Source organism: Galendromus occidentalis, unplaced genomic scaffold, assembly GCF_000255335.2.
Source record: "Galendromus occidentalis unplaced genomic scaffold, Mocc_1.1 scf7180000077459, whole genome shotgun sequence".
NCBI lineage: Eukaryota > Metazoa > Arthropoda > Arachnida > Mesostigmata > Phytoseiidae > Galendromus > Galendromus occidentalis.
Window position 1 is genome coordinate 90,352 of NW_003805447.1, and position 25,600 is coordinate 115,951.

The window sequence follows — 25,600 nt, forward strand, 5'->3', positions numbered from 1 at the left end:
AGTCCTGCTCCGTCGGTGCATACAACGGATATTACCCCATCGAGAAATGTTTCATGCAGGATCTCGAAACGTCTTGTTGCCTCCAGACGTGGGTCGGTCTGGGCAATCATGAACAAAATTTCTCTTGGCTATCCTTGTACCCTCATCGAACCTACTCAGTCTTGTCAAATATCGGATTCCGTATCGGAGCTCGGGCTTCTCTCGCCCGAATATGTGACCTTGCTACATCTCCCTGGATTACTCCGTATGCTTCTCTGTATCCCGTAATGCCATTGACCCGCAGACGTCTGCGTCTCCTTGAGACGAGCACCCAGCGCTTACTGATTTCACGAGGTGAGGTTCGCATTAGCGTGAGTCGGCGTCGTGACCGCTGTCGTCGTTCCCCATTGAATCCTGGAGACTTCGAATCCATCGAACGTTCATTGACTCACTTTGGAGCGCCGATCCCACTTTCTCTTGCACGATTATGTTTCCTTCGATTATTAGGCTTGTCACACAGGAATTTCGCGACTTGCCTATGTCAGCCTCGTTTCTCCGTCTATCCTTGTTGCATGAACATGAGAGATTCTCCCCTTCAGAGAATCCCCACTCTGCCATGTCAAAACAAGAGGCCGTCAGACGAAAGTTGTCGGTCTGTAGCAGCCCTTGGGCATTCGATTCGTATGGGTTAGAGTCCCTCATCACCTCGGAACCACATCTCGTTCCTGGAACCCTTGACTCTAGTTCGGCGGATATTCGGGGAGAATGGAACGGGAGAGAGAGGCACCCTCGTCCAAGTATTCTAGAGAAACTACGGAATGGCTTATCATTTCATGATGATTGTTCAATGATCGGGCGACGAGAGAATTTCTCTGAGGCGGGATTCGGCTTGCAAACATCGGTCACCAGTGCACCAGGTTCAGGAGGACTTCACTGCTCGGAAAGAGAATTTACTGCCGAACTCGCAAGGTGAGCTCGCCCGCAAAAACCGCTCCTCCAATCGTGCAGCTCCGTTGCGTATATGGGAGAACGATAATTCGAAATCGATCGCCCGATTTCTCACAGACCCGCCCAAAGGGCGCTAGAATGGTATCCTTCCATAATAATAGTAACGGACGTCGTTCAAGGGAAAAACACAGAAATCGGGATTCTCGAGAGCTAGCTGCTTCCTGAGAAGATTTATTAGCTACCAGAAAAACAGGGGCTCTGAGATTCTGTGGGAGAGATTCTCATAGAAACCTGAGATTTAGTTTCCGTTAATAAATAGACCTGCTTTTCATTAAGTAGACTGTTATCGGAATAGTTGGAGATGATTATCGTATTAGGAAAAGCAGTCTTCTCTCTGAACAAACGCTCCTGGCTTATATTAGGCACACTTTCACATAGGCACTCGACAATCCGAAGGCAAGATTCCGGAAAGGTTTGCTGCATCCGTTGATAGAGAGAGAACAAGCGAGCCGCTCCACCGAGCTCTCAGAGCGGATAGCCAGAACGAAGCCAGAGCGACGGGGAAGGGCCCCGAACGCGCCGTAGTCGTCGTCATCGGTCTCCTGACCGTACTTTCTAGCAATACATCGTTCTCCGGAGCCACTGGAATCCGAATCGAAGTCATTAATTACGGCGCTGACACACGGGAGGTCTAGCGTCCATATCTTGGACAGGATTCACATATGTACCTCGTCGATCGTGAAGACTGCTGATCCCATACGGCGAGCATCTTTTTCCTTGAAGATTTCTGAAATGGACAGATGGTAAGACGGCTTCCATGAGGATCATCTAACAACGAGGCGAGTCGAAGAATGAGCTTTCGAAGCTGAACTCACCGATCATGCAGCGAAGTTTGACGGCACACCCGATGAAATCATCGAAATTGATGTAACTGTCATGTCCATAGCGCAGGACCAGGAATGAAAGAATATGGTTGTTGATTGTATAACCGGCCGAGTGCAGTGCTTGGCGGAGTTCCATTGTGTCCAAGGCACCGTCCTCGTCCGTATCGTACATTTTGAACGTATTCTGAAATCAAGGGAGTATCGTTATCGTTGATGTTGACCTCCCGCAACCATTGTCGTAGAAGGTGGGACGGCTGGCGTGGGAACATACCCTCCAGGTTCTGATCATGATCCACAACGCCCGGAAATCTTCGAGACCGAGCTTGCCGGAATGGTTAGAGTCCATCAATGCGATCATGCTGCGGCACACATCCAGCGAAAACTTGCTTCCTTGTAGCTCTGTAATATTCACGTATGACAGAATAAGTAGTCGCCTAATGACTGATGAGGAGGCACTTCGTGAGAGCAGCTCCGGCAAAGGCACGTGAATTGGAGCACGCAGGCCCACCGGCCGTGCTCATCACAGCCCGAAGGATGAAATGGACAAGATAAGTGGGCACTTCGATCAATTCGGGCGATTTCAAAGCGAAACATTTCGGCAGCAGGGCTTTGGAAACACTCCCTTAAAGGTTTCACCAGTGAGAGTGCAATATTATACGGTATGCCCCGAAAAATTAGGCGCATGGCCTCCGGAAAGTGTGCAGTATTAGAGCCAGACAGTTTTGGCAAATCGTGAAATATTACCGCTGAAGGGTCCGGCTTCGTCCCGATTAGCGAAATCTGGAAGGAGAGGATAATGAGAGATTCTCATGCGAGGTGCGGATGAGAGGGGTCAGCTTTCTTATTACTTCCAACAAGGAGTAATAACTCGGGTCGCGAGTGTGCAAGGAGATCCAAAGTAGAGCCGAAACATATTGCCGTAAGATTTAGAATACATTGAATCGAGCGGCATCGCAGATTTTCGAATTCAAAAGAGTGAGGCTTGAGAAGAAGGTTGAAATAGTTGATTGAATTTCTGAGGAATTCCTGACAATTTAGGACGGAGAGGAGCCTCCTGTTCTACTCTCCGGTGAAGATACCTTTCTGGAAGACGACAGTGAGGATCTTCTGCAACTCGTAGCAGTTGACTTCGAGGTCGTCTCCGGCAATTTTAGCGAACAAGGCTTGCAGCTGACGAGCTTTGTCCGATTCAGGATCTTCTTCCGGCGCAGCAACTTCAGGCTCTGGAGCGATGATTGCAGGTCTGCTATCATGCTCTCGGAGTGTATTCTAAAGCGAGGGGACATCGAGTTAGTCAATGATTGGGGGGCGATCGTCTCAGGATATCGAGAACTCGAAAGAGCACATCCTGCCGCACCTTTTTCTCCGTGAACACTCTCAGGAGGAAATCCCCCGTCTGGTTGGGCTCGAAAGTTGAGGGAACGATGCAATACGTTCCCGGAGGGAATTTGAATCGTGTGGTGACCTCTCTCGAATTGATGAATGTGTGTGATCTTCCAGCAGACTGAGTATATTTGAAGAAACTCAGACCCATTGGCTTCTCAACGCCATTTGGATCGTTCACCTGCGTTCGGGAGTTTCGTCAAGGACAGCTCGATCACAATCTGTACCACATGAAATTCCATACCGTGAAGAAGCTTGAATATTCTCGTTTAGAGGACTGGATGACGACAGACGCACTCGATAGATTGCAAAACCGATGGTGAGGAAGAGACCTCCACCCAGCGTCCGCATCGCCCGCCGATTTTTCTGCATAAGCGCCACGATCATGGTGCACTCGTCGTCATCGTCATCTTCGTCGGGATCCTCCAAGGTGATGAAATACTGAGGATTGACCCAATGCGTATCTGTGAAAAGTAGAATAAAACCTGAGAATCCTCTGTCGATCGATTCGGAATCATGTCGCATTCATTCAAAAATCACGAGATAAGACTCGCTCCTGACCAAGGTAATTTCTGCATCCACCCGCCGTTGCACCGGCAACCCATGAGCCCTCGTAGACTGCGACCTCCCACTTCTTGGCTGAGGAATCTGTCAGCATTTCTTCCGTGAGGGCATCGGGTCCCAAATTGCATATTTCCACATAATGGAAGTTTCGTTCGAAGTCCCTCATCGACATCCTTGAAAGGCATTAACGAGCATTAGTCAGTCCGGTCCCATCCGCGGTCCTGGGTGGCTTCCTCCGCGACTAGGAAATCACCAAATAGGAAGCCTAGCGGTTTTGAGGGGAACATGAGGAGTGTCTTACCAGAATTCCCCATCGGCATCGAACGTCAACCCGAGGCTCTCCCGTTGGGATTCATCGACCAAGCTCCATTCTTTCGAGCCGTCGGACCAAGATCCGTTCCACTCATGTTCTCCCCAAGGGTTCCGAATCCTTATCAGGGGCATCTTCCCTGCACGTGAAAATTTCCCATCATGGATGATGGTATTTCGTACGCTCTATTATGAATGTCATAAATAGATTTCATTAGATGGAGAATACTAGTACCGTTCAATCGCTCGATGTAAACGAGCTTGACGGACGTGATCGAATAGGCATGTCCAGCGACGAGTCCATTGCTCAGACGCTCCTCCATCGTTTCACCGGGGGTGATGGAGCAGGACATCATTGAGTTCCTCTCATACGCTTTGAGCATGAGCAGGAAAATGTTCTTCGGGGGTTGACGCAAGTCATACTGTTCAGTAACTCCACCTTTATGACAGGAATAATCCACTTGAGAAAATTGCTCTATCGCGGGACTCCCCACGCCTAGATGAGTGGGAAGAACATTTCCCCGGAGAAGATCATGGAGACGAGATTCTGATGTTTGTATTGATCACTTTGAATTGAACATGTGGAACTAATCTTCTCCAGTGTGATCAATGATGTTCTCACACAGAGGTAAAAAACATTATGATAAGTGAGTGATACGGCTCTTCTCCCGATGAGAATAGCTTGCAAGGCCGAGCGCCGTGTCGACTTCCATTATTCAGCGACCGCATGTAATACATCGTTCAGCGTGGATAAATGTCATAAATAAGCGAGTCGATTCCGGTTTTTGTTCCGTAGTAATAATTGTGAAACAGCAGTCACCTGTGAAATCTTCCATGGCTTCACAAGCGGATCCGCCCGACAACGCCTCATAACTGCCGTGAATCTTCGCGTAGGCTTTCTCCAAGAGAGCGCTCCAGAATTCGTTCCCGCTCCGGCTTTTCATGTAGAGAAGTTCTCCTCCTCGAGTAGGTAGTCGATCGTCCACGACGACATCGATCCAACGATTGGCTTTCCAGATTCGGAAGTGGAACGCGCCTTGAATCACGAAGAAACGAGAACCGTGACTCTTCTGATCGGCAGTTTATCTGACACGAAGCTCGGGCTTTATATCTGCTCAAAGCTATATCGAGCAAATATTCACCGGTATATTTCCCTTCGAAATCCTGATCGTTAGGCACCACTCGATAGAAGAGCTCGTCGTTCAGAGTCAAATTAGCCAGTGCAGCCACCATCCAGCAGTTTCCTGGAATGAGGCAAGATCGAGTCGTGAAAACTCGTCTATTCATCAAATGATTTCCGTTCTCGTGGCCATGCGGTGATCTCCGGCACCACGAGACATTTCACGCGATTGACATCGATGGTGTCCTATCGCCACGGACGATTTTTCTGATTCGCCCACGCGCGCGACCAACGACCCGTCGAAATCGCAGCTCTTGGTCTATGAACGCAAGACTAACGCCTCATCAACATACCGACGCTTCCTTGAACAACGTCGAATCGGGACGCTCCATCTACAAACATGCACGGATTGGAGCAAAGTTCCTGGAATATCACAGTCGGGCTTAATAAAATGACCGATCTCGTCAGGAGGAGACTCGGGGAATGTGCATCTTACCGAGGGTCTCAGCCATTGCACCCGGTGCTTGGGTGGCGCATTGCCGAAAACCGCTTCGTCCGAACAGAGGAATTCCTGGTCCTCGAAGAGTTCTCCCGATTCTCGACACCTCTGCTGTATCTCCTCGAAGTTCTGCACTTTCCCCGTGCGACTCCTGAGTCCAGAACCTCGCTCCCCGAACTGAAAAGGAATTATGCTTCAATATATTCTCCAGTTCGAACTTAAATTCAAAAGCTCATCTTCCGCGTCGGTGAACATGGCAATTTTGCTGGTCTGAGAGAGAAACGATTAGCTGGGATATTCAGTGAGCAACGGTCCCTATTGATCAGAAATTCGACTCAGAAGCCCCCTCGGGATCTCCCCTACCTTGAAAACAGGCCCCTTGTCATAATATCCGGACCAAGAATCCCTCTTGTCGATGTCGACGGCTTCTCCTCTTTTACGGGGGTCTATAGCGGGACCGCGTCTGAGGACGATAATATAACGGATGACTAACAAGAGAACAGAGCTCGGAATCTCGGAATTATCAACTAGCTGCGTTACCCCGAACATTCGAACTCTCATACGGAACCTATCAAACTGGGTGAGGGAGCGATTGAGCCATTCGTCGCAGATGCCGGCGTTCGTCTCTTGTTTGACAATGTCTCACGCTTACTTACACGACACCACCAACGGTCTCGTCTGGCCTCCGCAAAATGCTCCGCCATAAGATCGATGTACTGTGAATCATCCATAACTTAGAACTGTTTGAAACCGCAAATCGAGAATTCGAGCGATTCGAGTGGCCACAGGATCGCACAGAGGAGCGCGCGCTCTCGGCTGCTCTACTCAATCAGACTTTCCGTTGTGCCACCAGTTGCTCTTAAGAGGTACACCACACCCCGCGGAAACGCGGGACTCTCACCCATGCTCGAGGGAGGGCATATTATACGAACGTCTCCATGAGGTCTGGCTCGAAGTTCTCGAGTCGAATCGGGGAAGAAGGGTCTGGAGCGTGTAGTGTATCACGACAAACAATCGACTTCTTCAAGCCAGGAGGTTATCCTTGATAGCTCCCTGAGTAAGCACAAGATGAGAGAACGTTTTCGCGAGAGCTCAAAATCGATCCGCCATAGACGCTCAGCTCACTCGTCAGAGTTCCCCGTCTCGGAAACCCACGTTTTCCCGTCTCACAGATTCTATCGCCAAGTGTATGTCGTGAGTCGTGAGTGAGGTCATCAAAACTCCGGAACACTCACGTCGGTGGAATTCTCGTGCTGATCCGTATTTTCTCACCAGTCGATCCAGCTCATCTTAGAGAATATTGTGAATTTTCGAGACTCTTTTCTCCCATTAAGGAATACATATACAGTACTCCGATACAGATACAGTAATCGCCCACCAAGAGTCCTTGCTTTCTTCGATTGATCTCTGATTCGGAAGCTCGAGCAGCAGAGAACAGCTCGACATGAATGGAAGTAGTGACCGAGTGAATCGGGAATCATGCGGCACAGTCACACCTGTTGCCGTGGGTTCACGGTTGGAACGACCGAGAGGCAAATGAAGCGAAGCGCGGATTCGACTGTCCAAGCGGATCCGAACTCGACCACCCCCCGCCTCTGGTACATTCCGCTGAGACATTAGGATTTTCCGTTACTCGATCAGCGCGAAATGAGATCGAGTCGGGTAATGATCCCGAGCGATTATACGGAGTGTTTACGGAGCTCGCAATGATCAGAGAAAGCGCGTTTGCCGCGTTTGTCGATGTCTCTCAACATCGAGCACCTGACATAGTCAATGGAATCCGGATTCGAAACGTTAATCCCGTGGAAGTCTTGACGGGGTTCTGGCTGCAACCAAACGACCCAGTGTCGCTGCCGAGCCCGCGGAACGAGCCGATATCATCGACCTTCGTCGCTTCTAAAGTCACGAAGACCATTGAAAACATATATCGATGGCGCCTTCGCATTTCCGCCTTCTTGTGATGAAAACACAGAAAATCGTGGATATGAGCACAGGCGACAACTTCGATCCCCATATCGTCGCCTCGATCGCAAGACTGCTCGCGTTCACTGGAGAGCGCCTCGCCTATCCGCGGGGGGAAATGTCCCGGAAAAAGAAGAGCATCGGCATCAAAAGCTCTCTCATGAATGAGTCAAGCTTTCTAGAAGTGATGCCCACGAACAACGAGTCGACCAAGCGAGTCACTTGTCATCTGGAACAAAAGATTCCGCTTCTGAGATATTGGGATACATCCAGATCTGCCGATCTGCGAAACTCGTGTGCTGAGTCGGACGGAGGGACCGCCAGACAGACAGGAAAACAAAGTGAGTAAAAGCGTACAATGACTTCGTGTCAAACATTTACGACTTCGATGTCGTTGCACTTCGGAACCTTCCTTGTTAAATGAAGGTAATATCGAAAGCAGGCTCCACCCCGGTGGTTTATGCGCGTCACGCAAGCAATTTGAGTAGCCCGATTCCATGATTGTGGGTGACCGAGACTCTGAACATATATTCCGGGGTATTGGCGCCTCGTTTGACTGTGGTCCCGGACGGCGAGTAAGGACGGGATGGATGCGATATAATCTCCCCGACCCCTCAAACCGATTCCGCGATAAGTGAAAAATGAATCGGAAAATGACGAGCGAACGAACCACACTCGGCAAAGAAGGCTCAGTTGTCTCTATCTCCCTCTGTGTAAACAAAAGTTTTGCTTACACAGTTCTTCAAAGGAGTCTGCCAATGTCCCGCGAAGCGACGCGGTCCCGAGCGATCGACAAGGGCCCCGTTGTGCTCAGTGTTTCTCTGGCAAAAGACGTTTGGCGAGGAACGATAATTTCTTACTGAACGTCCGGGGTCACGTCGATGTTCCATTATGATGATCAATTCTTAGCATGCTGCATCTACGTACTCAAGGACACGCGCGCCGAATCAGTATGTTCGAAAAAATCACACTGTCTTGATGGGACAACGGAGAGTTGCGGAAGTCCCCGTGACTGAATAATTGCAGCCAGGTGATTCATAAGAGAAGTCGGACCCGTTGTCAAGAGCTTCGAGTGAGACGACTTCCTCCCTGGGACTTTCGTGCACGAGAATAGTGCTGGCGGCCCTCGATCCTATCGAGAACAAGAAGGGTTCGATAGCCGGCCAGTTCCTATGAAATTGCATTTATATATAGGCACTCGGTTCGATGCGGGGGAGAATATTCGACGCGATAGTCTACCGAGAATTGCCTTGACAGGTACTTCGCGCGGTACCGTTCGCTCGTGACAGTTGCACACGCACCAGCAGTCACACATCTATCGAATAGCTACGTGATTGAAAGCAGGCGGATATAGTCATGAACCTGTATCCCGATCCTCCGTATCCACCGAAGCCGCTGCCTCCTCCACCTCCTTGCAGGAAATCCACTGGCACTCCCTGCTTCGCGAGATGGTCACGAAGATTGTTGAACAGGAAATCCATGTCAGCCCCGGTTGAGATCGAAGTTTGGTCATGCACGGCACCTCAAGGCTTTAAGACTTTCTCTCGAGAATCTAGAGTTCAGCGGAGAAAATGAAAAGACGACGAACGTCGCCCCACACACCAAAATCGGCTCTCGCCTGCACGGATGATTCTGTGTGTGAGAGCCGCTGCCGTGAAAGAGCAGCAGACTGTTGTTATTTGGGAGCTGGCGGCCGGCTGTCGTCGACAGCCAGCAAGGAAAGCAGTCAGACGGGCAGCCCGGCAGACCACTCACGGCGTTTATTCAAACGTTACCGCCCTATCCGTGCCTGAGCTCGTATCCACCAGGTGGCGCCGGAGCGGTATGCCTCGGAAGAATACTTGACCAAGATAATTCATTTCCATTGAAATGGAGCGTCTCCGAACGAAAGTATGATATAGCCCGATAGGAATAGAACGGCTAGCCTCTCTCTTCCAACCGTCAGCTCGTTGCTGAGAGGGAAAGTTCGTAGGAAGAGCGACGGAAAAGCATTCAGACTTCAAACTAATTAGAATAGCTAGAACATGGGTTTAGCGTGACACAATCGTACCGGAATTAAGTTTCAGCTTCCTCGGCGGTCACGATTTTAAAATTAGTTCATACATGCAAACGGACCGGATATGTTGAGAATGAATGGATGAAAGTCTATCCCCGTTCCCCGAGTGGAGAGCTAACTCCCGTTACAGACTTGTTCGTTGCTTCCTCCGGGCGATCTTGGTTCCAATTATTCCTCATTGTTGGATTGTTCAAATACTGACGAATTCCAGACATTTATTATCCAAATGAATCCACGCTCGTATATTCAGCACAACATTTAAATTACATGAATCCTCGCCTAGGATCGACGCAGATCGAACAGATCGCCGAGCGACGAGCGAAGCTCAACTCTGCGGAGTTTTCGACGCACAAAACTGACGGAAATCCAAAATCACGAATCTTGACGGTTCCGAGCACGAGAACGAAAACGAGACATACTATCAGCTAAGTGGCACTGAGTAGGGTTCGAGTGGGGACGAAGATTCCTCTGTGGGAATTCGCTTCGTGAGCGGATCCAGGATCTGCCTCAGTCTGTTCAGGAGGCGGTATTCATATGGAACTCAGTTCGAGGCCGAGAAGCCCACAATTCCGTATCTGCGTTCGCTCCATTGGTCCCCGAGGACCAAGAACGCAACACTTCAAACACACACGTCACTCCGGCTACTTCGATTTACGAGAACGATGGACGTGATGATGCTCGCCGTGGCTCATCGCAACCACATGATGGTGATGGTGGTGGATTGGCACCGGAATCGGATAGGGCATCGGCGGCGGTGCGTGGTGTGCAGGTGGCGGCGGTGGGGGTAGTCCTGGATGATGGGGCATCCCCATCGGCGGGAAGCCGCCGCCCATCATGGGAAAAGGTATCGGGATCACATTTGGCTGCATCGCTTTACCGATGATGGCCCATTTCGCAAGTTTTTTCAGCTTGAGCATCTCGAAACCTCCGGCCGCGACGCAGAGACATCCGAAGAAACACAGAACCACGGCGCTCCGAAATCTGAGCGACATCCTCGTCGACGAATGGAATTGGCCGTTTGTGGCTTTCGCAGCGACCGACAAGGCACAAATCGCGTCGGGAGTTTTTGTCTGGAGACCGAGTCGAGTCTAATGTGTCGATAACTCGTTGAGTATCCAAGGTGTAGAGTCGTCGTCGACGTTTCGTCGCAAAGAGGCACCGCACCGCCCACACTCCTTGTTCTAGCTAAAGGCTGTTGCTTTTCCAAGCGGTGGAAAAAGAATGCCGCTAATGCAGTCGGATCTCCCAACTTATATCGCGTGACGCTCCAGCTCCCAGAGCCGGAGCTCGGCTTTGGGAAGTGGAGATGCAGAGAAGATATGGCGTCAGATAGAAAGAGATATGGAAATCAAAACGAATCCATTGATTCGACGAGACAAGCGAGCGAGCAAGAGAGAGAATCAGCAAACTAACAGACCGAGCGTCAACCTGGACATTCCGCTCGTAATGAAACATTTGCCATGCGAAGTAACTTCGGTGCCGAAACAAGCTTACAGGCTACTGCGTTAGCTTCCCTCGGTCAAACAAGAACAACAACACCACAGAGCAAATCACCATCCTCACCCCGAAGTCTATCAGGTAGCTAATAATGTTTTGCTAAGCGATCGACGTTTCACCCGATATCTAACGAGTAGTTCCGAACGAATATTGGGCAGAAATTTCGCAAGTGTTCTCGGCTCAACACCCACAACTGAGGGCGGTATCGCGAATCCGACAAAACCGCAGACATAACAAATCCCCTGAAGAAGGGAGCTCTGACACCGAGAACTCCGTCTATCCCGACTTGTTCGTTGAAGCGATGGGTTTGCATTGACATAATAACGAAAATGACGAACGGCGCGTAGCATATGCCGATCACGGAGACGTCGATAAGCGCGATCAAAATCTCTCATCTTGTCAAGCCCTCCAACAGTCGTGAAGCGTTGTTCGGATTTTGAGCGTTGAAATTCCGCAATTTTGAAGCAGTCTTCGACTGGGAGAGTCTACCTCATAGTTGAGGACTTCCCTTCGATCACGATTCAAATGTGTGCGTCAGATTGGACGGTTGTGCTGATGCTATTCCGAGGAGTCCATCAATGGCAGTGACGACCAAGTAATGCGAGCAATCAAGGAACTTCATCTAGCAGTGGACACCTCGATTGCGTCAACGAATGTCGCAGCACTTCGTTCGTCTCTGGTCGATTTTCCCGGCTAGAACACGGTGACCGTGGCCGTGCAAATTTTGGGAGCGAATCCCGAATTCTACTCGTCGTTTGCTACTCGGATTCGACAGTTCGCCAGCACATAAGCTCCGTAGGAGCAGTGATCAAATATTTTATTCGCGGAAGTCTCGGGACTCGACATCAATTGAATGTTCAGATTCCAACAAGCTGCCAACTCACCCTGAAGACAGTTAGTGAACTCCTGGGATTGTCGATGGCGTACGGCATCTTTTAGTTTATCGAGATCCGGCCCAACTTGACAGAAAATGCAATAAATTGAACGGATTGTTGAAGGCTCCTGTCGACAATGTAAACTACACGGAGCATTGGTTGACGCGATGGAACGCCTTGCAGCCGCCGAGGTCAGGTCTCCACCCAACGAACAAGCATAAACAAGGAGCATGTGGAGGGACCCGGGAACTTTGCGAACACCGCGCCACCATCGGAGATTGAAGCAAATCCTCTAGGAGGAGGCTGCAACGCGCGCTCAGCCCCCGGTGAGTCGACATGCGGCTCGTGATTTTCCGTGAGTTTGCGGATTGTCGATCCGTTGCTTGTCGATATACGTCACCATTGAGCTGGAATGGGCCTTTGAATGGACTTTTGGCCCTTATTCAAAGGTGCGAAAATTGATACCGTAGGCTGGCGCTTGCTGATATTGTCGTTTCTGAGCCAAAAGTTGGAGCAGATGTCGAAACGCGCATTTTTCGTCGTCCTGACCGGTTCGATTTCTTGGGAAAGCGAATCACGCTGAGGTCATTCAGCACATCTGTTCCTGGAGTCATTCGCGACAACTCTTACTGAGAACTACCATTGAATAAATTACTTATTTATTGTATTCCGCATAATCGGCGTAGATTTCTTCCGGTGACATTATCGGCAGTCGTCTCCATCTCTCGATAGAGGTATGGGAAGGCGGTAGGATCAACATGAACAAATTCCGAGGAGCAACGCCTCCGAATAAGATAACATCATTAAAACAGAATTTCTAATTCAAGTTCCTCTAACAACATCTCAAGAACGATAACCACGATGCGCGATGGGAGCTGCGTAAACTGGCGCTGCGTAAGCCGGGGCGGCGTAAACGGCTTTTTTCACTTGAGGGTAATATCCTCCCTCGGGAGCCGATGATTTGATCAGAGCACTAGCCGGAGCCGAGGTCTTGGTACCTTCCTCGTTGGTGTCCACCTCAGTGTTGAAGCCGTATTCAGGATCTGCGACGTACTTCACCAATCGCGAGGTCCCGTCGGGATTTTGAACGGTGTATTGACCGCTCACACGACCATAAGCGTCACCTTGGGCGGCGTGACTCGAATAGCCTCCGTAAGCATCTGGACCTTCGTACTTGAAAGCGAAGGGTTTCGGGGGCTCTAATTTTTCACGGAGTAGCGATGGGGACACGTATCCTGGTGGAGGCAACGGCACGGACTGGAGTGTTTGAACTCCATAGCCTCCGTATTGCTGAGCGTAGGCGACTCCAACGAAAAGCAGTGGAAGAACGAATTTCATGCTTCTGTTGTGACGGACAAAAATCAACGGAACAGCGATCAGTGGCTAGCAAGCTGTACAGTGTCTGACAACAAACACAAAATGATAAAAACCGCTGAAGGTCGCGCTGGCGCGGGGTAAGCGTTGCCATACGAGTCCCTCGCTCGCCTTCTTGGACAACGGTAGCTGAAATTGTTCATACGAAAGTTTCCGTCGGCATCGTGTCGTTCACCACGTCAGGTGCTCCGGAACAAGATCACTAAATGGAAGGAGACACCGGGCATCGTCACAAATTCGATCGCGCGTAATTCTTAGTCATCGAGAAGGTGATTTTCTGGCGTGATCTCGGCTCGGAACGTTTGGTGGAACAGAGCACTTGGACAGCCGCAGAGGAGGGGGGACCTTTCCTAACGACGCGACGGGAAAATCTTCGGGGCGCAGCCACTCGGATTGAAAGACGCTTTATTCATATCGACGCCTTTTACGGTTCCGCAGTACCGAAGCAAATATCCAAGCTCATATTATCCTGTTATGCGGTTCTGATTCGCTAGCTCGTCTCTGTAGGCATTCGGCCTGAAAGGGTTAGAGTTCTGAGGTCTACTCGCGGTGTACGGTCGTCTCGTACCGAATCCAGGATTCGTTCCGCGATTGGGAGAGTTTACATTGTAATTGTAGTTCAACGACGGGTTATTGAAGGTAGTCTGCTGGTTGAACGAAGAATTGGGCGAGTAACCCCGAAAAGCTTGAGGACTTTGTCGCTGAACACTGTTGTAAGTCGCTCGAGGAGCGCTGTAGTCCCTCCGTTGTTGGTACAAACCCCTCCTCTGCTGATTGAAAACAGTGTTCGGAGATGCAGATCTTGAATCCGGCCTCCCTTGCTGATAGTTTCGGTAGTTTGCCAACGGCGCATTGAAGTTCCTCGGCTGTTGGCGCAGACCTCTATCAACTCCGAACGCTGGTCGTCGGGTGGATGCGCGATATGCGGAGCTCGCGGAAGCCGCGGGCGCCCTGGCAGTGTTGTACGGCGACTTCTTGTTCTGCGAGAAGCGACCACTGTTCCGAGCGTACGGAGCTCGTCTCCTACCGTCGCTGTAATCGTTCGTTTTGGGTTGCGGTTGATAAGTTTCCTCTGGTGCGGTCGAGACTATGGACACGTTGGCCGGCTCGGATGTCTTGGTGCCCTCCTCGTCGGTCTCAACTTCAGCGAAAAATCCGAGCTCCGGGTCCGCGACGTACTTCACGAGTCGAGAAGTTCCGTCAGGATTCTCAACCGTATATTGACCGGTGATCCGTCCGTTTTCGTCTCCCTGAGATTCGTGACTCGAGAAGCCCCCGTACGGGTCTGGACCCTCATATTTGTACGAGAAGGGTTTGGGAGGTTCTTGCTGTTGCCGCAAGGACGACGGAGACACGTAACCCCGGGGTGGTAAGGGAACCGATTGGAGATTCTGAATGCCACCTGTTTGCTTGCCGAGCTTCTGAGCGGTCACCACACTCACGATGAAAATGAGTTCCAGTCTCATGTTCCCTTCGGAAGACGATGCACACGGTTCGCTTTAACTAGCATAACTGAAATTCGTGGATTTCTGCCGAACAGAAGTGATGCTAACGCAAGGTGAGCGAGTTAGTCTTTCGATAAGATAATGGCAGCGCATCGTACATTCGAAGAGCGAGACGAATCCGGCCCTCACCACCGAGAGCTTTGTCGTCGCACATCATTATTTTCTTCGACAGACAGAAGAGAAGAAGGCGGATTTGCGAAGACCTCCAACTTAATCGTCGCGAATACGGGACTGCGATGAAAGCTTTTGACTGAAACTGGAGTTTAGAATCTTGTGCTACAATGGCTCTCCGAATTTTCCCAGACGGCCCCGTTCAAGCGGGATCTTGATCTGTGGTTCCAGAGATCCTCCTTGACCTGAGTTCCGCGGAACCCTAGGTTTCCGCGAGCCCCTGCTCGGCTGACTTTCATTCATTTTATCGAATTGGAATGAATTTTCTAAGCTCTAATGCATGCATGATACTTCATGCGATCGTGGTCGAAGGTTTTGAGGTGATTAAGGGGAATATTTGAAGAGATAGAGTCCGGAACCAATAATAAGGGTTCCGCGGAACCCCACCAGGGCAAAAAAGGTTAAGAACCCCTGCCCTTGTGCATCTCACGAGTCCACCGTTCCCGAATCGGAGACCGCCATTCTCCCACGCATTTCCCCGCTGAATCGATTGCAGTGTGATGACTGTGATTTCCTTCTGCCTCGATTCCATTCCTTGTGTCGATTTTGTTGACAGATAGTCAACGCCTTCGATTACGTATTTTCTGCCGGCAGAGTTATCGGCTGTTCATAGAACGTGTTCGGCCCGGATCACCTTCACCTCTTAACGTGAAAGGTCATGTTGGGTGCTCCCCAGAATGACAAGAGAAAGTCTTATTAGAGACTCGAGAATCTTCAAAGAAATGACTTTTGAAAGTCAGGCTCGGCAGAAAATTTCAGATCCATGCCTTCATCGCTTCCGTGGTTTCAAGGTTCAAGCGCTGCTGTATGATTATTATCGGAAAATAGCGATTATTGAAAAAGTCAGGTCGTGAGCTCCCGGCCAGATCTAGGATCAGAATCCGTTCATCACTTTTCCGGCCAACGAGACTAGAGGCAGACTTGTCGAAACGTCCCATGTGGAATTCATCCCGGAGCTGCAACCAGCCGATGTCGAGAAGATCCTACTCGGCGCAATGTACAGCTTACACGTACGATGTCGTTCGAAGAAACACTATCGCCTACGTGACCATTGTTGATCGACGGCTCATCTGTTTTGTTTGTGATGGTGCATCGAAGCGCTTGAGAACAGTGTCGCGAGTTTCACGCCAGAGACTAAGGCTTATTGACTGTTGGAGACAATCCAGAAAAAAGTCAGCGGTCTCCCTCGCGACCTTGATGGAGCAAGAGCAGCAGGATCCCAACGTTGCGCAAGATCATGAACCCTGTGCATCCGAACCTGGGGGCCCGAGTCAAGCGAAGAGAGCCAGGAGCGAAGACGTTGACGACTCCAAAGATGTGAGAAGGAGCGGACGACCAAAGAAACCCGTCCAGAGGTTGCAAGTTACTCATGCGGAGGCTTCTGGATCGGCGCAACCGAGGCCGAAACGTCCGAAGAGAGGACTGAGCCGTATCGATGAGGTTAGGCTCGGTATACTCCACAACAAAACTTGCTATGTGAACTATGTCACTCAACCACCTGGGCCGAACATGATCGAAGTGCAATTAGAAGACTACTCAGACTGATATTCGAGAAATCATCGCTTTCAAATGCTGGTCCCCCCGTGATTCGCTCTTCTTGCTCTACGCCTCCTATTCTTCTTCTTTCACCCAGCGATCTCGCCTTCCGCGCACCTTTTTTCTGTACATCACCTTCACTCTTCTCCAGGTTCCTCCTATCCTTGTATGTGGAGGAGTTCGCGAAGTACGCGAACTACCCTCTTAAATTCCTCTTATGCTACCCTTAAGACAGTGACTGAATAAATCGAATTCGAGCAATCTAATTTGGTCTCCTCGGAACAGGGAGAACAGTCACTTCGGGCCCTGGAGGAATCAGACGGAAGTCGACAGATGTTCCCTCTCTACGCCCCTGTGGCTTCTCTCGGCTTGAGCGGACGGACGATCGAGTGCGCTTATCTTGTCTTCCGAGGAGGGGCTCAGTACCTCTAAATGCTACACTCCAGCGGAGACGTAAAACTTCTGATTTCAGCTCTGGGACTTGGTTGGCGAATAGGGGACGATCTAAAAAAAAGTGAAGTGTCTCTCACTCGGATCAAGGGTCCGCGAGAGGCAGTCAGGGATCCGTTTTCGCAGGAATTGGCTCGCGTGTCTCTAAATTTCCCTCTGATTGAATCGGTGTATAGAGGGTCTCGGAAATCGTGACTCGAAATATATCCTCACGATGATGCAATGAATCGGGGTGCTCGGGGGAATTCGACAGGAGAGTTCCTCCACGACGTGCCGTCGATCTCACGGCGAGCCGAATCGACTAGCCATCTTTCTCTTGTGTGTACACAAAGATTTCCACGTGAGTCGAAGAAGACATTGAGAATGGAACCGTATTTAGATCTTGTGTCGATTCTCGCTAATTGTCCCTGAAATGGACTCTACAGACGACGAATCCGAGAATGACAAAAGGGTGTTTTTTTTGTTAAAAACACATTTTTATTGATATTTGGCTTGTGGCATGGGGTCGATTCGTACCTAAGCGGCGGCCTGTTCCTCGGGGTTTTCACATCCCTTGGTGAGGACGTTAGCCCACCTCTTGAGGTTGATTTTCGAGCCATCCATGGGAGCCTCAGCGAACACATCGTTAGCTTCCTGTTCAGTCAATTTTTCGCCGAATGTGCACAACATCTTGCGGAGTCTGAAAACGATATATCACGACTTTAGAAAATATTGCCAATTAGACTTCGTGGCCCGGAAACGCGGGTTCGCCTCGAATAAGATCACGAAGCGAAAGGTTCCTTTGTATCTGAAGCCTCCCTAGGAATCTATGGAAATGCTTCGCTATCGAGAAGCGCCACTAGTGGGCGTGCCATATATAGGGATGACCGGGCGTGGTCGGCCGCGCAACAAGCAGGTCGCTTTCCACAGGCACTTTTCACAGTGAACCCGGAAAGAAGAACATGATCAATGCTTATTCGTCCCAGTTCCACAGTCTCGGAAGAAATCACTCACTTGTCCTCGGTGCAGGTGCCGTCTCCGTCATCGAAGATGGTGAATGCGTTCACGATGGTCTCCTCCTCATCCATACCACCGGCCTTGTTGGCGAAGATGGTAACGAATTGGGTGAAGTTGATGGGTCCAGAGGCCTCAGACATCATTTCGTCGAGTTCCTTGTCGCTCGTCAGACGGCCCATCTGATCAAAGGTGGCGCGGATATCGTTCTTCGACACAATACCTGAAGTGCACGCAGAGGTCACCACACTGGGGAACAGGTTGTCGGTCACACACGGGGTCGGCCACAGACGTAGACCGGGAGACGCTCGGGGAAATAACTCGGAGCAAGCGCGAGGAAAAAATTTTAAGTGTTGCATCCGAACTTACCATCTTTGTCCTGATCAATAAATCCAAAGGCTTCCTTGAACTCAGCCATCTGGTTCTGGCTGAACATGGAGAACACATTGGAGCTGGACTTCACTGCCTTCTTCTTGGATCCGGCCATTTCTGAGCCTCTGTGTAGTCTTCTCGGTGTGAAGAAGAAGTTGTTGGATGCCTACAGGCCTCTGGAAAACCCTGAAATGCAAAAAGAAAGGTCAACAAAACAAAACCGAGGCCTCAACAATGCTTCTCCGCGTGACCTACTGAGCGAGCCGATATTCCGAGCGAATGGACCCGATCCCAGGAGGAGTCGCGCTCCGGAACCGCATTCGTGATCATTACTTTTCCAGACGTCGATGCACTCCGCTGGATCACACCAAACAATCAAATCCGACAGATGGATACGATGGGAAAGCGGACGTAGAGTGAAAATCTTAACCTACCCAAGCCAGTGGCTGCAAGAGACTCAGGACAATGCCGAGCTTGGACCGTGATCTGAGAGAACGGTGGAGGGCAGCCGGCGAGAGAAGACCTCTACAATTGGCCCGATAGTCTCGACCCCGGTGTTCTGCATAAGGTCCGGTGAGCCCTTGCCAGGGCTGACCCTCGCGGAAGCCAACCAGCCGACCAACCAAGCAAGCATCCGACAGAACTAGCTATTTTTACCAACAGGGTCTTGTCGGGGTCTTCCTCCCTAGCCTACAGTCTTTCTGGCCCGTAGGCGCCTATAGAGAGACCTGGCTATTTTGTAGTAACCTTTTGACTCGGGCGGAATGCAACAGCAGCAATAGGGGCACACTCACGCAAACAGCAGTGCACGAAACTCAATTTTGACAAGTCCAAAAATTTCGTTGCGAACAGGGAAAAACGACACTCCTCGGAAAACAAGCAATCGTTCAAGACTCGCACTATCCGCTGAAGACATGTATGAAGGAGAGTATCTGGACAACCGATTCAATGACATGAGAGATCATTGTCCTCGCGCTTTTCGTAGAGGGGAAATCGTCTCGTTCGGATGCTCTCCCGGTAGCTCTTCAAGCTGTCCATCTCAGATTCGGGCTGGAGAGAGGCTTCCGCGAGTTCTACGAGCCAGAGGGATTCCTCAGATCGACAATATCGCGCAATGTCCCCCGTCAGTAGCTCCTTGATAAACTTCCTGATCATCACGAGCGTCTATTGGAGTCGAAACGCTTCCGTACCGTCGCGGAATAAAGCGCCGAGATCATCTCGGCGTCTCTTACACTTATACACTTTCAAATTAGACTTCTGAGGCGGCATCTTGGCGCTGATCTCGCCCCCTATCCGCCGAGAATCTCGTCGATGGATAGGGTCTGTTTGTTGAAGCTTCCCGTCCCGCTCCTCTGACAGGCCCGGAGATGTCGCGGGATCTAGCGGCGCAAATCGTCACACGCAGCACGAGCTGGGAATCCGTATGTGAAGCCTAGCATAAAATGCTCTCGATATGCCGAATTCATACAGAGCATGGACGGTATCACTCCCAGTTGGAACTCCCGGAATGCCCTGACGGAATGACTCCGGAATCCGTCTGGTAACTTGTTCTCCCGAGAGGAGCAAGAACCGGGATACGACAGCAGAACTGATTTGTATTCAAAATGGGGCCCGCAAACCGGACGGGAAAAATTCGGCGTCGAGACATACCACTTCCTTCATGTGGTCTCTAGAACCCTAATCCGTCAAATTACTCCGGGCTGATACTAGATAAGTATCATCGAATCGAGATTGAGAGTCGCTCAAGACCCTCGAACGAGACACACTTGATATATTATTATCACAGGCAGCATCGCGAGCGATATCGCTAGATGACAGACTTCAGGAGATCCCCGACTCAGGTGATCAATTACCGGTCTTCGGGAAACCCCCCAGTTTTTATGGAGTTCACGCACGACACCAAATATCTAAACAAACTGGTAATCCGAGGGGGAGTAACGGAGACACGTGAGCGGTGGATCACTCTCACTAACCTTTCCGATGGCGTAGTGAATGGGTCTCTGGAAAGGCGTTTATTTAACTCAGATAGCCGGTCCTCCTCGCTTGCCATGAGAGAGCACCAGAACTCATGCCATAGGCCCAAACACCGGTCGAAGACAGGGGCTCGAAGGGAAAGCTATCGCGCAACAGATGCTCATCGCAACAATCGCCAACATCTTCACGTGGCACACGATATTTTTCCATTTTTTCTGCAACCTTGCTATCGCATCGACAGGGTTCTGCTCCATAAAGCGCACATCGGTTATGGAGAAAGGAGAAAGCAAATCAGCGTGACCGTCGTAGGACGTTCATTCATATCCAAATAGTGCGGCATCCATCATCATGCGGATTTCCATTCTTTGAATTCTTGGTTCATTCATTTGGGTCTCCGGGATGGCTCCAACGGTGAAAAGGACCGGCAAGACCACAGGATATTGCCGAATTCGTTGGATTGAGGTATTCTCAATCTGATGAACCGCGATACCGCCTCGTTTTCCGTTTGAGAGTTCTTCGATTTAATCCTCCTTCAAACTCGATGATCGAGCATCAGGGCGAATACATCCAATCTATTACAAATGGACTCCTTTTTCCCCTGGTGAGTGCCCTTCCCTGGGAAGAGCACATTCTCGTGAGAGGAATATCCGTCTTGCGTCGCCTCGGAGGCAATCACCAGGGGACTTGCGTTGGTGGGACAAATGAGGTCGTCACATCAGGGAAGATGTGGAGAAAGGTACATCGAATGTTCCTCTCGCGAGAAATTCGTTGTACGGTCGAACCCGCTTATGAGAGACCTCTCGGGGAATTGGAAATGGTCTCTTATATTCGGTTCCTCTAATATCCGAGGTACGGGTTTTCCATGGAAAAACCTGAGGAGTCCCGTTCTCGTATGACTTGGATGCCCATACGAGGATCCAGCACAGAGACGATCGTTTTCAGAGCGAATTCTGATTTATTACGGAAGTTCATCAGAACCATATGTTATTCGGGCAGCTGTCGAGTGCTCGATACGATATCCCGCACGAGCGAGAGGACGTTCACGGGGAGATTCTGAGGGTTCCCCGGAGGCGGGTGCCGGGGGTCACGCCGTGCGTTGATCAATCCTCTGCCGGCGGACGGAGATGACAGCTCTCTTTCACTTCGCTTGAGAACGCGTGGCCGCTGGATTTTTCAGGGCAAACTGTCAGAATACCACATTCGAAAACAGAGTATGTCTGTCTCGCGTGAGTGAAACATCACTCTCGTGTGATTCCAAGTGGCTTCACGCTAATTTACCTACCTAGAGCATACGAATCATCCTTCAGACTTGCCTGCCGACACCTAAGTAAGTTTGCCTGAGCGCTCATGGACGCGCATTTGAGAGACAGTAGCGCGGAAGATATGCTCTCCGATGCTCTCGAGCGCGAAATTCTTTCTCTTCAAACCAGGAAATCGGCCCATCGTTCTCATCTGGGCGTCAGATGGACCCGATCATCAAGGTCCAATCATATTGGACGGTGAAAACTCCGCGGAAGAGCCGCTCCGCCGGCCGCTCGATTAAATTTCGTGATGTGGGAAACACCTCGCATTACCACCCACTCGACCGGTTCGTTCATGAAAGATTTGCGTTCTTATTTTAGGCTAGGGATAGCTACGTTTTAAAAAAATGTCCGAATATCTCCTTTCCCGAGACTTTCTTCCCTCTCTGCGTCCTCCGACGCTTCGATGTCTACAATTTCGACATTGGTTATAGTTGCTAACTCAGCAAATCATTCTGACATTCGCTTCTGAACCCCTGGCGACTTCACGACATGGTGAGTCCCGTTGAATCGATAGACGCCTCGACAGCTCGTTCACTCCACGAATGTGTTTTCCAGTGTCTAGCGCTCTTCGTGCCGCTCAGTGAGGGCTTTCCGGGGAAGTGCGCGCGGGCACGAGTGTCTCGCCACAATTCACAATGGCCAGCGTACCCTCGGATATGACTGTGCTCGATTCTCGCACGAGTCCCGCGCACCGAGTCGATGTGACCATTCGGTGCCGGTCGATTCGATCGCCCTGGCCGAAAGCACTCACTCGAGAGCTCGTTCCGAGCTTCTTTGTGAATATTTCCCAAGGTCTCGCTGTGGCCCGACAACCTGTTCCGCTTTCACGAGCGGGTGGCCCGGAAGGGAGACAAGAGCCTCAAACACGCTAAGGTCGAGGCCGATTATTACGTATCTCTATCGGAACCGTTTCGATCGATCGTCATCTCTGGAAGTTTTCGCCGTACTCGTTGGGAGAGAGATCCTGCAGCAAGCGCCGACCCTCATACACGTAGGACGGACAGTATGAGATCGCGGTCGGTCCGCCATCATGAGCCCTAACTCGAACGAAATCAATCTGATCTGAGGCGCTACGCTCAAGGTTCAGATTGATTCTGATGCTTCAGCTCAGCGGCTTTCGAAGCCGGAGCACTCTCGCTCGACATCAGCGTGGATGAAACGAGAGCAGCCTCGACAGGCTCAAGACTCTGGCCGGAGTCGCTTCCAACGGGCTGCTTTACGGGTTGCCTTTCTGACTGGAAAGCTGGCCACTCTCGATTTGAGAACGAGCTCGAACGAGTGGTTCTGAGCCGAGCTCAGCTCGCCGAGTTTCTCTCGCGGCGAACCGTAAAAGGCGCTCCTTTCGAGCCCACGACGCCGTCGCAGCGAATCTGAATTTCTAAATCACGGTGGCAGGATCCGCGCGGCTTAGATGAGATCCTTATCGCGGACGCGAAAAAGTGCTCGCTCCGGATCCGCGTCACGCCAAAGCCCCGCTAGGCCCCGAGGCAACGCTCATTCTTCCCAGAGAGGAAATACCACCTCCAGGTCCGGAATTGAGTCCCAAGCGGCTCGAAATTATTGCAGCACTCGGAATCGATCCTCCGATCGCAAATTGTGCTCTGAATTGACTTCATGATACGCTCAAGGGGCTGGGAACGAATACCATGGGATAGGAACCCCAAGCAGTTGCGTTCGGGCCTACTAATAAAACTCGGTCGAATCGCCATCACTGTGTCGAGAGAGGTTTTTTTTTGCATGAGTTTCGAACTGCGAATCTACCTGGCCGACGCCGCTCGGCTGACTGGTTGCTCTGCTGGTTGGCTCATAAGGAAAGAATTTGCGGAAGCAGAGGTCTGGGAGAGTCAAGCTGCGGACCAGCCGGGCAGCCCTGTAGGCGAGCAAGAGCCCGAGTTCGAGGCCCTGGGAACGGATGGGTCCGTTAGCTTCACCGGCTCAGAGAGTATAGGAAGCGAAGGGAAGAGCTCAAAGTTTTCCAGATACTTCGAATACAACGTCGGCGACACAAATATCTGATTTCAGTTCCTAGATTTCGACCGTACGTATATCCCGTATCCGGTTTCCCCGAACGCCGCTCGCGGGGCGAGGGACGCGTGAAGTTTTCTTCCCGACAATGGCGGGCAGGGGTTCGGCATTGACGCAGTGTGGAGCAAAGGAAAATTGAGGGGATATTGTTATTAGCCATAGGCTTCCAGTCAACCTGAGCCTGTCACTTCGTTAAACCCCTCAGAGAAATACGCGTAGGACTTTTCCAGGAAAATCGATAAGAATGAGTGAGACACACGATCGAGGCTCGTGCACATCGGCTCCGAAAGTCAGACAAGCCGAACTCAACCTCCGGAGGAGTTCTCTGAGACAGAGTGTCAAGAATGCAGTCCCTCGATCGCTATCTATCCAGGCGTTGACAGTGTCACTGGACGATGCGTTCGAACGATTATTCTGCTATCGCGCGAAGCCGGAAAAGCATTAGACCCGTTCTTCACAAGGGATGCTCGGCAAGCCTGCTCGACGTTCCGACCTTGACAGTTATATTATGTATGCCGTTGAACTCTGGGAGAACAAAGCCGTACATTCGCCGACTACAGCGGAGCCGATCTGAGAGGAATCCTCCGAGCTGATATGCCGTCAATGAGTTCTGAGGGTTGACGAATCCACTTTTGGAATCTCGCCAGGCTTCTCGATGCCTTAACCTCGGGATGTTTCCCTTTTGCTCATCGGTCATGTGGTAGCTCCGAAATTCCCCGGCTGGAACTCACCTCGGCCCTCAATCATGGAAGTTCTCCATAAAATCCTGCTCCGAAGTTCGGGCTCGTGGTGTCCCGGGAACGGCACTTCAACCTTCGATTTTTCCCCATATCATTGTTCTCATCTATGGACTGATTTCCGTCAACCCGATTGCAGCGGTCCTATTACTAACCCAAGCGCGGCTTCCTCCCTCAGTCTGACGGCAAAGACGCTGCAAAGAAGAAGAAGTCTGTCAAGAAGACCAAACCCGTTGATGATGTTGTTCCCGAGTCGGCGGCTTCGATCTCGGTTCCTGTACCAGATCCTGAACCCCCCGCTCCGGAACCCAAAGACACATCGACCAAGAAACGGGCCGCTAGAAGTGGATCCAACGTATTCGCAATGTTCACTCAAAATCAAATCGCGGAATTCAAGGAGATCTTCGGATTCGTCGATCAGGACAAAGACGGTCAGTCTCAAATCATTATATAGAAGTCTCAAATCAGCAGTAATAATCATACCTAGAGATTTCGTATTGCAAGCGTCAGCTCATTATCTCAGCCGCGTGACGCTCCGCTTTTTTTGCAGGCATCCTTTCGAAGAGCGACCTGAGAGCCACCTTCGAGCAGCTCGGAAAAATTTCGAGCGACCAAGAATTAGACGACATGATCAAAGAAGCGGGCGGACCGATCAATTTCACCCAATTCCTACAAATTTTCGGGAACAAAGTAGCTGGCATGGACGAAGAAGAAGTCATCTATAATGCCTTCACTGTCTTTGACGAGGGCGATGGGCTCTGTGAGGAGGGAAAGTGGGTACCTGATATTCTCTAGGGCTGACAAAGACAATCGTACTCTCAGGGAATTGCGACCACTGACTGACATAATTTTTTCAGACTCCGTAAGATGCTGACGACTTTCGGAGAGCGTCTCACCGAGAAAGAAGCGACGGATGTATTCAATGAAGCACCCATGAACAAGGAAGGAAAGATCGACTTGAAGAAATGGGCGAACCTGCTAACGAAAGGCGTAGAAGATGAAAATCAATGATATCATTGCCTCGATGCCACAGCACCCGCGGAACGTGTCCCGACGAATGCGATCCCGACCAATCGACAGCCT

General features: G+C 50.7%; 5 protein-coding genes across 6 annotated transcripts; 1 reads left to right on the top strand and 4 right to left on the bottom strand.

Moving 5' to 3' along the window:
• Nucleotides 1-1,135: 1,135 nt before the first annotated feature.
• LOC100901405 (calpain-A) lies at nucleotides 1,136-9,129 on the bottom strand. Its single transcript, XM_029111663.1, has 17 exons — nucleotides 9,011-9,129; nucleotides 6,050-6,149; nucleotides 5,684-5,863; nucleotides 5,541-5,610; nucleotides 5,210-5,311; nucleotides 4,888-5,103; nucleotides 4,303-4,506; nucleotides 4,060-4,207; nucleotides 3,756-3,931; nucleotides 3,492-3,658; nucleotides 3,169-3,375; nucleotides 2,891-3,080; nucleotides 2,556-2,591; nucleotides 2,083-2,210; nucleotides 1,803-1,995; nucleotides 1,656-1,714; nucleotides 1,136-1,569 (listed from the first exon to the last, which is right to left on the bottom strand). Exons 1-17 carry the CDS (start codon nucleotides 9,127-9,129, stop codon nucleotides 1,543-1,545), a joined length of 2,322 nt encoding a protein of 773 aa, XP_028967496.1. The 3' UTR covers nucleotides 1,136-1,542.
• Nucleotides 9,130-12,878: 3,749 nt separating this feature from the next.
• LOC100904279 (cuticle protein 10.9-like) lies at nucleotides 12,879-13,484 on the bottom strand. The gene has a single exon (XM_003744085.2). The coding sequence runs from the start codon at nucleotides 13,412-13,414 to the stop codon at nucleotides 12,920-12,922; it is 495 nt and encodes a 164-aa protein (XP_003744133.1). The 5' UTR covers nucleotides 13,415-13,484; the 3' UTR covers nucleotides 12,879-12,919.
• A 430-nt stretch (nucleotides 13,485-13,914) lies between these two features.
• LOC100904422 (uncharacterized) lies at nucleotides 13,915-14,916 on the bottom strand. Its single transcript, XM_003744086.1, has one exon. It carries the CDS (start codon nucleotides 14,914-14,916, stop codon nucleotides 13,915-13,917), a length of 1,002 nt encoding a protein of 333 aa, XP_003744134.1.
• Nucleotides 14,917-17,566: 2,650 nt separating this feature from the next.
• On the bottom strand, nucleotides 17,567-18,965 carry LOC100901691 (myosin regulatory light chain 2). Of its 2 annotated transcripts, none has more exons than XM_003744067.2 (4): nucleotides 18,912-18,965; nucleotides 18,475-18,663; nucleotides 18,106-18,328; nucleotides 17,567-17,791 (listed from the first exon to the last, which is right to left on the bottom strand). In XM_003744067.2, the coding sequence occupies exons 2-4, from the start codon at nucleotides 18,590-18,592 to the stop codon at nucleotides 17,629-17,631; spliced, it is 504 nt and encodes a 167-aa protein (XP_003744115.1). In that variant the 5' UTR covers nucleotides 18,593-18,663; nucleotides 18,912-18,965; the 3' UTR covers nucleotides 17,567-17,628. The 2 variants fall into 2 exon arrangements, with proteins under 2 accessions (XP_003744115.1, XP_018495342.1); XM_018639826.1 differs by lacking the exon at nucleotides 18,912-18,965 and adding an exon at nucleotides 18,811-18,895.
• Nucleotides 18,966-24,815: 5,850 nt separating this feature from the next.
• On the top strand, nucleotides 24,816-25,528 carry LOC100904566 (myosin regulatory light chain 2-like). Its single transcript, XM_029111669.1, has 3 exons — nucleotides 24,816-24,948; nucleotides 25,068-25,290; nucleotides 25,375-25,528. Exons 1-3 carry the CDS (start codon nucleotides 24,882-24,884, stop codon nucleotides 25,526-25,528), a joined length of 444 nt encoding a protein of 147 aa, XP_028967502.1. The 5' UTR covers nucleotides 24,816-24,881.
• Nucleotides 25,529-25,600: the final 72 nt, after the last annotated feature.

Bases quoted from the DNA above. Each gene is read 5' to 3' on its own strand.
- LOC100904279 (XM_003744085.2), bottom strand. From the start codon at position 13,414: ATGAAATTCGTTCTTCCACTGCTTTTCGTTGGAGTCGCCTACGCTCAG.
- LOC100901405 (XM_029111663.1), bottom strand. From the start codon at position 9,129: ATGGATTTCCTGTTCAACAATCTTCGTGACCATCTCGCGAAGCAGGGA. The intron at 5,611-5,683 runs GTAAGATGCACA...GTGATATTCCAG, and splicing joins TGCAATGGCTGAGACCCTCG to GAACTTTGCTCCAATCCGTG. The intron at 3,081-3,168 runs GTGCGGCAGGAT...CCCTCGCTTTAG, and splicing joins GAGTGTTCACGGAGAAAAAG to AATACACTCCGAGAGCATGA.
- LOC100901691 (XM_003744067.2), bottom strand. From the start codon at position 18,592: ATGGCCGGATCCAAGAAGAAGGCAGTGAAGTCCAGCTCCAATGTGTTC. The intron at 18,329-18,474 runs GTAAGTTCGGAT...CGTGCACTTCAG, and splicing joins TATTGATCAGGACAAAGATG to GTATTGTGTCGAAGAACGAT. The intron at 17,792-18,105 runs GTGAGTGATTTC...TATCGTTTTCAG, and splicing joins GGCACCTGCACCGAGGACAA to ACTCCGCAAGATGTTGTGCA.
- LOC100904566 (XM_029111669.1), top strand. From the start codon at position 24,882: ATGTTCACTCAAAATCAAATCGCGGAATTCAAGGAGATCTTCGGATTC. The intron at 24,949-25,067 runs GTCAGTCTCAAA...CTTTTTTTGCAG, and splicing joins CGTCGATCAGGACAAAGACG to GCATCCTTTCGAAGAGCGAC. The intron at 25,291-25,374 runs GTGGGTACCTGA...TAATTTTTTCAG, and splicing joins GGGCTCTGTGAGGAGGGAAA to ACTCCGTAAGATGCTGACGA.
- LOC100904422 (XM_003744086.1), bottom strand. From the start codon at position 14,916: ATGAGACTGGAACTCATTTTCATCGTGAGTGTGGTGACCGCTCAGAAG.